The sequence below is a fragment of the Pholis gunnellus genome, assembly GCF_910591455.1.
Source record: "Pholis gunnellus genome assembly, chromosome: 10".
Taxonomy (NCBI): domain Eukaryota; kingdom Metazoa; phylum Chordata; class Actinopteri; order Perciformes; family Pholidae; genus Pholis; species Pholis gunnellus.
The window spans coordinates 14524046-14535211 of NC_136537.1; the positions used below are offsets into that span (position 1 = coordinate 14524046).

The following is an 11166-nucleotide window of genomic DNA, read 5'->3' on the forward strand; positions in this document are numbered from 1 at the left end:
ACCCGCCATTTAAAAAAAAAACTGTTATACTTGATAACACTATATTTGTATATTTTATACCCTAAAGGGGAAAATAACTGATTTCATAGTTTGAGTTAATTATTTTTTGTTTAAAATATCTTCAAAGACTCAAGTGAAATCTGATTTGTCACACTGCTAACACACAGACACACACACAGACACACACACACACACACACACACACACACACACACACACACACACACACACACAGACATGCTGTTTCAAACCATCAGTGGCCTTTTCTCGTCATTGCGTCAGTCAGATGAAGACAAAAGCAAAATCAGAGTGAGGCGCATCGTGTTAGAGGTCAATACATATATTGTGTGTGAGTGTCTGCTGAATGAGGAAGCTCAGTTTGCTGCTAACCAGCTGTAACTGACATTGAACTCTCTTAAGATTAACGTTTGATTTGACACTGAAAGTCATACATCCCAGAATGCACTGGTCTCATGCTGAGTAGTCATTTTCTCCTGTCCCCCACTTTCCCGTTTTTTTTTCCATTTTCTTCTCTCTTTTGTGAGTTTTGACAAAATCCCCAGGGACATTTCCCCTCCCATCTGGCCAGAATCTTTCCATCTATTTTGCTCTGCAGTTCTTTGGTATTTCATGATGACTAAAATATAAAATAACTGAACTCTTGCATTATTGATGTGAGGGATTTTAACATCAGATCACTTAAAAGTTTGATTAATTTAGAAAAAGTTTGCATCCTCTGAAAGCTGCTTTGGCTTCCATCGATGAACCAAAGCTTACAAGGTTATCAGGGTTTCCCCACAAAGTGCTGGTGGTAGCTTTAGTGGGCTAATAGTATTAGCATGTTTGAGACCGCTGACTTTGTGTTTCTCTTTGAAGCTTGTGTGAGATTTCATTCCCCTTGTAGAATGCCTTTCCTGCCTTCATCAACATTTTTTAATCCTGAAAATAACAAACCGATTAAGATTAAAACCACAGGCCTTGAGAGACATGGCTGTTGTGTTTCGTCTCATTTATCACATTTTTCTGAATCAAGTAAATTATGCAGACTTTAATTATGAGCTCAACAACCAGCTGAGAAAACAAAAACAACACTCACACACAAACACAAACAAGCTCTATTGGTTGCAACACACACACACACACACACACACACACACACACACACACACACAGATGTAGAAAATGTATTCTCCTTTTCTGTTCTGTCTTCTCTCTCTCTCTCTCTCTCTCTCTCTCTCTCTCTCTCTGACACACACACACACACACACCGTGCAGCTGCCCACAGTCATCTGGGAAGGGACCGGCAGGTTTCCAGCCCGCGAGAATTTATGTTTCCGAATGATTAGAGGCGGAGGGGACGATCTCAGAGGCAGCAGCTGCCCACCCCACAGCTCCAAGTGGAGCAGAAAATCAGGATAATTTCGTTGTGATAATCAGCCTCCCGTTATCCCCGTCACTTCACCCCACAGAGGAGGAGAGAGAGAGAGTGTGTGACATTCAGAGAGCGAATAATAAAATACTAAAAAAAAGTGTGCTTCATGCCTAGTTAACTTCAAAATATATGCATAATGTGTGTGTGAGTGTGTGTTGGAGTCTGTGCGTCTATATGTTGTGTTAAATGTTTACCTTACTGTACTTGTGAGGAACTAGCCTGCATTCATTCCCACATACCTTACTGTCATTTCAACCAAGTCACAAAATCTAGCCATGCAGAGGTTGTGCTTTTATTTGTCAGGTTTTAAGATATCAGTTGCACAGGTTTCTGCCTGTATTTTAAAACTTGTGTATCAACAGTTTTGGCTGGAACTGATATGGAGCAAAACTATTGACCCGGAAATTGCTTCTTGTCAGGGTTTCAAATTAAGTTCTTCATTGCTTTAAGCTACTAAAACTGAGTAAAGATACATCCAATGGCAAGTATGTGACGACTGCTCTTCACATACTTTGTTACAGCAGAATCCTTTGTTGTAGAAATCTTGTGGAAAGCATTAGTTATTAATGACACTCGCCAAACATCAGGTTATATGTTTTGGCATGTTCATGTGACATGCAAATGGAAGGAGGAAGGTCTACAAGCCATGATCCTGAACCTGGAAAAACATCCACACTATTACTGATTTTCCTCCTCAGTGTGTGTGTTTGCTGCGTATGTTGTGCCTCTTTGAACAGGTGTGTGTTTGCTTGGTTGATTGCTAAAACCAAACCGTTTTTTTTTCTTTTATTGAATACAGAAAGCTGCCAAGCTCATATACACTAAACAGTATCTATTTCTATCAACGACTTGTTTCTCACTTCAACTAAACATTTGCTGCATTTACTTAGAATTCAGTTGGTTGCACAGTTACAGTTCTTCATCAGAAGTGTGATTTATGTGATTTGTGTGGGGGATGTAAATGAGTTTACGTTGCTCTCAGTGCTCTTTTTCCTGTTCTCTTTATCTTTCTCTTTCTTTGTGTGTGAATTAGACCGTTTCGAGTGCTAGCTACAGTGTCGCTCGTGTCATAAATAAGGAAAAAAAGACTAGAACGATAGGAATGAAAAAAGTGTTACATGATTGTGATGAAGCATTTGGTCGCTCAACCTGCTGCACTGACAACAACACCTCACAAATAGATACGCTCTGGTCTTTGGTGATGTTCCCATGAGTCTGTGCTCTCAGCTCTCACTACCCTCTCACATTTTGCTCATGTCTATAGGTGTGATACAAGCATGTACGCAGACAAAGAAATGCATGGGTGTGTGCTGTTGAGCTGGTTCTATGGGCATGTAAAAGGTGAATGGTGTTTTACATTCATGTTAGGCTAAATGTTTGAGTGAAGTAGATCAGCATTTACTGTTTGACTGACTTTTTCCATGGCCAGTTCTGACATTATTTATTTTGTACTGAATCATCTGAGTACTTGTGTGTTTAGTAGATCTATATCCATAAAGCAACTTGCATGAAATAATCCGACTTTTGTTTGATGTGTGTCATGGAGAAAATTACGCTGAAAAAAAATAGTTTGACATGTTGTCAGGTAGAGGACAATACAGTATCACATATAGGCCACAATCAGTAACAGCAAATATGATTCTTGTCAAAGTAGTCCTGTTTCACGAATGTCATGATTCATAACATGGTAAAGTAATTCACATAAACCATGCACCTGATACCAATTGGAATATTAAAATAGTCTTTTTTTCAAAATCACAGATTCAATTGTAGCTGGAGGGAATCTTTAAATGTCAGAAAAGTGCTCTCCCGTCATGTCCTCTAGCATGATGTCCTGTAGTGTTCCTATTAGCGCTCTCCAGTGGAGGAGCAGTGACGGTGACATTAAATACGCAGCTGATCTGCCAGTTAGAATGTGGGCTATTACTTTATTAGTGGGGGACATACAGCCCTCTACACGGAATAAGGTAGTCGTCATTAAGTATCATGACATCCAGCCTTTGTCACACGCTGCTACAATGACATCACATCCCAATTCTATACTTGATGCATCAGTCATTATACGAGGGCAAGTTCCTCCAAGACTTAAGTGAAATGTACACTTTATAAAATATACTGCACAACCTAAAGTTTCCTTTCATGGTCCCGATCAGGTTTATTATAATGTTGTTATGCATATTATACCATAACAAGCCACAAGCAGAACATCAACCCCACAGAGATACAAGATAAAACGTGCTTTACGATTCCGATCGGCTTTTAAACTCCACGCCTAAGCCCCACCCAGGCATCCGTCCCACTCTCGCCTCCTCCCCCTCCTCCTCCTCCTCCTCCTCCTCCTCCTCCTCCAGAGAGCCGCTCTGCTGACCGCCGCTCCCCGTAACGCCTCGACCGGAGTTACAGTGTACGTACAGCGGCCACATGCACCCTCAAACCGGGTCCCCGCTCCCTGTGAAACTATAGTAGAGGGAGGTTTTATTTTTGTCCTCATGGTGTTGATCACAACTGACGGGAAACCTCGGTGCCTGCGCCACCTCGGTGTGTGCACTGTAGTCCTCCTCTCCAGCTGAACAGCCGATAGTAACAGGAGGCTGTGGGAGCGCTCGGTCGGACCGTGAGGACAGCATCATGAAGTTGACGGTCCTCCTCCTCCTCCTCTGCCCGCTGTCCCTCGCCGACATCCCCGGTAAGGAAACTCTAATGCGGTTTTTTTGGGGGGGGGGAATACACTAGCATCGTTAATGTTGGGAGAGACGGACCATGTGGTGTAACATTCATGTCTGATAAACATGCAAATGTTTGGAGAGACGGACCATGTGGTGTAACATTCATGTCTGATAAACATGCAAATGTTTGGAGAGACGGACCATGTGGTGTAACATTCATGTATGATAAACATGCAAATTTCACTCATTGCTTATACCCAAAGGTAGGTTGGTGCTTTACAGCAGTTTGTTACAGAATCCGTGTTAATTATGCTACTTTCCCCGTTTCTCCCCCGTTTTATTTTGTAGACTATTTCCTCCCTTTCTTCTCATTTGGGGATTTTTTTTCATCATGATGCCACTAGTCAAGCAGAAATATTTGGAACACATTTTTTTTTTTTATCAGAGTTATTTCCACTGAGATTTATCAGCTTTTCAGTTCAAGAACAAAGACCTGGCTCAGTTGTGCTGAAGCTGATTGTTCATCAGACAGACAGGAACACAGGTGTCGGATGTCAGCGTGCAGCTCTCTGCACCTCTCACTGAGTCCTTGAAAACACAGACAGAGGTGATACAGTAGAACTAAAATACTCTTTGATTTTGTGGTGTTATGTTTGCTTTGTGGATACTTGTATGGGTCCAGTCAGGTAAAGACGGACAGATGTGAAGCCAGAGGAGAGAAACACGCCGCAGGTCCACACTCCTCCTCACCACACGCATCAGCTTTTGCACTTGACGTCCCTGGTGTCTGACATTATATATAGTTGCCTCTTGTCAACATCACTGTATCTGTCCCTCCAGAGACATTATATTGCCTCAGGCTGACTGATGTGCTGACTTATATTGTCTCTAACCCCTCCCCCTCCATTTGTGACACCGTGCAGAGTTGCATAATTTAATTCTCCCTTATAGTGCGACATATTTCCAATACCTGACCATACACAACTAGACAGTTATGATTGCTGTGGGGGGAATTGTCCAGCAAATTGCATTTATTTGGATGGGTAGGGAAACAGCTTGTTCAATACACCTTTGTTTGCTAATTTTGTTCTCCTTGTGTTATGTGATTCACATACAGGAGCACATTTGAGGATTTACTTAACACAGTGTACAGTGTTGACAACATCTCAGTTTAAGCAGGGTTACTGTGCTGAAACATACTTTCAACGTATATGCGGAAGAGAGGAATGAGGAAGAAGAAATTCAAAGTGTTTGAATGTCAAGGTGCTGCTGCCAAGCCAGTTGTAGTTAACTCTCAAACTGTACCGTTGACCTACTTAAAAGACATTAGCATCACTCTTATGTTTAAAAAAAAACATGAAAAAGTTCCTCGACAACAGCGACTAGAAGTTAGTTGAAATTGTCTATATTACAATACTCTCCACTCAAATGACGGTAGAAGTAGAGATGTTGTCTTTCTTTTGTTTGTTTGTTTTTTCTCTGTGAGAAAGCTTTACTCAAATCCATTCTACTTTATTCACCAATTAACACAAAGCATTTGTTAATTCATGAACAGTTTTTAGTCCACATTCCTCCTCTTTGTTCAAGCTCCGAATGAGTTTGTGTCCTTGGCGGAGATGGAGGACGCCCTCCTGAGGAACCTTTTCCAAGGCTACCAGCGCTGGGTCAGGCCCATCCAGCACGTCAACGACACTGTTAGGGTGCGCTTCGGACTCAAGATCTCCCAGCTGGTTGATGTGGTGAGAACACAGCTGCAGTCACAAGCACATATCCATGCACTTCTGCTTTCATGACAAGATTTGTAGTTTGGATCCCACTAGTGGATATAAACTACAAGCACACATTGAGTTCCCACAAAACCCTCAAAGTTTACATTTTTTTGTTTAAAAGCAAGTCCCGCTCCTATAGTACAGTAGGTTTTTTAGAGTAAACAGGTCAATCACATAGAAATGTATATATTTTATTTTTGCTCAACATAGGCACGTTACAACTTCAGTGACTAGATGTTGAATATAATTGTGACATACAGCATAGCATGGGCATATTTTCCTTCTAGTTTTGAATCTATTTGGGAGACATATTTTTAAGTTAAGGGGTTAAACTCAACACTTTGTCGAAAAACAAACACCTTATTTTGAACCGCATATTTAACCTCATCATGATACAGATGTTAAAGGATGAGTCTGGGCTTACTCCATATTTTTATTATTGGCAACAAATCAAATGAAAAGACCAAAACCAACAATGAATAAATCCTACGAGTCAGTATTATCGGTGGAGTCAAAGCCTGATATAGCTTTTTCTATGTGCCATAGAGCTCCATTATTGTCTCAAAATAGTTAAAGACATAAGTTAATCAGTGGGTGAAAATGTCCTTTATTACCATGATCATGCACACTAGTTTATTTGGAGTAAATCCCACATAAACTGTCCAGCTGTCAGATATTACTTACTATTTGTGTATATATAGTAAGCAGTTAATTTAAGATTCATGTCATCGTTAGAACTCAGTGGGCGTGGGACTGAGAGCCAAAGACATGGTGGTGAAGCCACAAAGTATTTGGAGTTGACAACAACAAAAACATTCCAGGTTCATCCATCAAAAGAATAGAATGACACATAGAAATATATCAAAAAGAACAAAGGCTTCTTTCCCACTGAGAACCAGAGTTAGATGCGGTTGGTTCTCGCGTGCCGAGCTGTGTCGCTGTCTGTGGTGCTGAAACCAAACAGGCCACTGGCAGCTTGACAGTGTGGAGCTTTCTGTGGTCCTGAAATAGATCTGGAACACTCTTCATATCTACAACCACACAGTCTCTGTCTCCGGAGTGTTCCTTTAATATTTCAGAGGCTGGCTGTGATAGGCTCAGATGGTTTAGGTGTCCAAGAGGAGAAAATGGAGGACTCTAATGGAGGAGCCGCTGTTCCCGGTTTAAAATATTAATCTCAACCAGTTTAAATTTAGCTCTTCATCCTTTCACCTAACATACGCGCTGGGCAAAGACAATCAGTGATGAATTAAACAAAGCACCCCTATAGCACTGCAGAGAAGAAATATGTAGGTGAATGATCTGTTGAATTTTGGGAAAGAGAGCAGTAAAGAGGGCTAACCAGAGACACAGCAGCTCCGCTACACTACCCTATGTCCGTCCCCTGAGCGTCTCTGGGCTGCTACTGTACATGACTCTGTATTAGATTACGGTTCACCTCTGCTCTATGTGATCACGAAGCCATTCAACTCAGTCTGACAGCTGTGGCCTGGTCTGGATACAACTTTGAACAGCTGCATCTTTGTGTATCTCTCTGCTGTTTACTTCTCTCAAGTCTATTGCTCACAGTCTTCCCCCTGTTTTTTCAAGCTCACCTCCAGTGATGTGGAAATAAGCCTGTGTTAACCACTCTCATGTCTCTATTCCTGTCTTCATCTATTTACACTCCGACTGCATTTATATTGCTTCAGCTTCAGGGTTCACTGCACCCACCTCCGGTTTTATGTTTCTTTTGCTTGTTTACTAAGGAAGTGGCAGAGACAGGTAAATGAGATTCTGTCTGATGTCATGGCAGGGGAAACGGATGATTCGTTTACTTTCAAACAAGCTTCTCATATTGTCAACTAATCAAATCTAATGTCGCGATGGAAGCACCCAGATCAGACATTAGATACAACCCCAAAACATGCAGGAGGTTTTCTTACTTTTTATTTGAAGGGATACACATATTCATGTGAACATAACTGATATTGATTTAGATTAACTTATACTATGTTATCTTGCTGCAGGGGTATTTTTCCATTTTTTTTTAATATTATTGTTGTCTTTGTCTGTTTTAGGATGAGAAGAATCAGCTCATGACAACCAATGTTTGGCTGTGGCAGGTGAGCAAGAGATACAAACCAACTGAGACGAAATACTTTCTATTAATCTTACCATTCGTATACACAAAGGTCAAGGAGATGACACATGAATAGTTCTACACACTGCAATAGCTTTATAAGAAGGAACATGATAGTATTGATATTGATTGATATTAGCTCGTGTATTTTAAAGTCTACATTTTGTAAACTGAGTTCAGCACTCTTCATGACCAACACTGTTTCTGTTCTGTCTGAGAAATATAAATACTTTTGGATGTATAACACAGGAAATACTTTTTGTATTTAAGTGTTATTAAATTGCATTAGCTTGACAGAACAGCATGTTCTGTTGGCTAAGAGGCGTTGACTTTTCTTTGTAAAAACAAACAAATTAAAAAGGAGTTGCATTTCCCTCGAAACAAGCCCTATGAAATATTTTTTGCCTATAAATGCAAACTAAAACTCAGTATTGTTTAGTGGAGGACTAACCATACTGCATCCTGTGTCCTGTGTTTTTGTTGACCAGGAGTGGACCGATTACAAGCTGCGATGGAATCCCGACAAATACGGAGGAATCACTTCCATCAGAGTCCCCTCTGAAAATATTTGGCTCCCAGACATCGTCCTCTATGAGAAGTAAGACAGCTTTAATGTGGCAAACTGATTGACCGTTACCTTCATGTGAAGCTTAAATAACTAAGACACACTGTATGAAAAGTGCAGCAACAAAAAGTGAATCTACTGATATGTAGAATCTAATTTTCAAGATATAACCACATTTCAATACTCCCATATTAGCTGCAATCTTACACACTAAAATAACAGTTATGTAATATTGAGTTATGATCAAAAGTGCTAATTTCATTCACTAAATTAAGTAATTTTCAGGAACAAATAGTAAAAAAAGAAAATGAAACCACAAAAAATGTGTAAAAAGCTTCTTGTTCCTCGTTCCTTCAGTGCTGATGGGCGGTTCGAGGGCTCCCTGATGACCAAAGCCATTGTCAAGTTCAACGGCGTCATCACCTGGACGCCACCTGCTAGTTACAAATCCGCCTGCACTATGGACGTCACCTTCTTCCCTTTTGACCGCCAGAATTGCACCATGAAATTTGGCTCCTGGACATATGATGGCAACATGGTGGACCTGGTCCTGAGAGACAACCAGGTAGATCGGAAGGACTTCTTCGATAACGGGGAGTGGCAGATCCTAAATGCCACTGGAGCCAGAGGGAACCGGAAGGATGACATGTATTCGTACCCCTTCCTCACATATTCCTTCATTCTGAAGAGGCTGCCGTTGTTCTACACACTTTTCCTCATCTTCCCTTGTTTGGGTTTGTCCTTTCTGACCGTCCTGGTGTTTTACCTTCCCTCGGACGAAGGGGAGAAGCTGTCACTCTCCACCTCTGTGCTTGTGTCGCTCACTGTGTTCCTCCTGGTCATAGAAGAAATCATTCCCTCCTCCTCCAAGGTGATCCCGCTCATCGGAGAGTACTTGCTGTTCATCATGATCTTTGTCACACTCTCAATCATCGTCACTGTCTTTGTCATCAACGTGCACCACCGCTCCTCAGCCACCTACCACCCCATGTCGCCGTGGGTTCGGAATCTCTTCCTTCAGAAGCTGCCGAGGTTGCTCTGCATGCGTGGGCACATCGACCGCTACCACTACCCAGAGCTGGCTCCTGAAAGCCCAGAGCTGAAGCCCCGCTCTGGAGGTCGGAAAGGAGGCCAGAGGGCAAAGAGCGGAGCCCAGACGACAACTTCTGAGGGGAAGGAGGACGAGGCCTGGGCGACCATGTTGGACAAGGCCGTCTACTCAGTGCGCTACATCAGCAGACATATCCGCAAGGAGCACTTCATCCGCGAGGTGGGTTTAACTTGATCAGGAAAGATTGAACTAATCATTAGAATGGCTGTAAGGGCTCAATGTTTATAGTTGTTTCGGTCATACCATCTCACATTTCCTCTTATTTTCTAGGTGGTACAAGACTGGAAGTTTGTGGCTCAGGTGCTAGACAGGATCTTCCTGTGGGTGTTTCTCACCGTCTCAATACTGGGCACTGTCCTCATCTTCACTCCGGCTCTGTACCTGTTTTTTAAAATCCCTACTCCAATTGCAAGTGAGGGTTCACCTTCAAACTAGACAATAACACCACTTTCACAGGCAACTGACGATCAACCTTCAAGAATCTACAAATGCATTTGTTACCACTGAGCAAGAGGAAGTCCACTTCAGGTGTTTTGTAAGAGATTACTTTGACTCTCTGACTTCTCTAGAGATGCACTGTGTAAAATGTTCTCTATGTCGTTAAGTCATTGTATGTGTACTTGTTATGCACATTATACCACATTTCAAATTATTATGATAATATAATGCTTTGCTTTTAGAGAGATAAGACAATCTTTGTGAAAATGAATGCAACCTGTATTGCTTTTCAGCCAAAGTCATACAAATTGAAATTCAACACATTCGGATTTGGTGGATCATAATGGATTTAAGTAGCATGCAGCTATTAATGCACTATATTACACATAGTGGTGATTTTAGAAAGGTATTCAAGCTAAAATTAAATGAAACATGCAAAAATCTACACTACAGATTGCATCATTGACCTAATTTAGGTACATCAAAGACGACTTCATCTCTATTGTTTTATCTTTCATTGGTCTTTGGTCGACCATCTGAAATCCCCAATGTCAAACTATCACTTCAACATTATGTTCATTTTATATGTCACTAATACGTTACTTACTGTAACTTCTTTAGTATATTGTAAGAAAAATAAATTACTTATTCTCTCAAGGTACCAACAACCTTTGAACTACCTTACACTTTCATTAGATATGCAATAACCTGTTTTCTGTTTGCAGAATCTTTGAAGACGTTAGCAAACTTTAGGGGAATAAAGACATTAAGAGCTCTAATTCGTGATGTTGCATCTGTTTGCTTTTTGTTTCTCGCCCTCTTCAAACACAAAATGTGCTATATTTTGGTCACTGCAGTGATTTTAAGCAACATGATATATAGTGTAAGAAATAAATTAAGACTGAATGGACATTTCATCTTGAAATGGCCCAATCCTCAAAGGTACAGTATTTGTATTGTTCAATGTACTTTATCGCACTAGTTGGTTTAAATACATGAGGCTTTATTTCTTGTGATTAATGCCATACTTACCTCTGTTCCATTGAAAATTAAAGTTGAGACT

At 41.0% G+C, this 11166-nt stretch overlaps 1 protein-coding gene across 1 annotated transcript; it reads left to right on the forward strand.

The window, feature by feature from the left end:
• Positions 1-4060: 4060 nt before the first annotated feature.
• On the forward strand, positions 4061-10100 carry LOC306702235 (neuronal acetylcholine receptor subunit non-alpha-3-like; the record flags this gene model as incomplete). Its single annotated transcript, XM_079167797.1, has 6 exons — positions 4061-4118; positions 5686-5837; positions 7928-7972; positions 8478-8587; positions 8912-9824; positions 9936-10100. 6 exons carry the CDS (start codon positions 4061-4063, stop codon positions 10098-10100), a joined length of 1443 nt encoding a protein of 480 aa, XP_079023923.1.
• Between the last annotated feature and the right edge of the window lie 1066 nt (positions 10101-11166).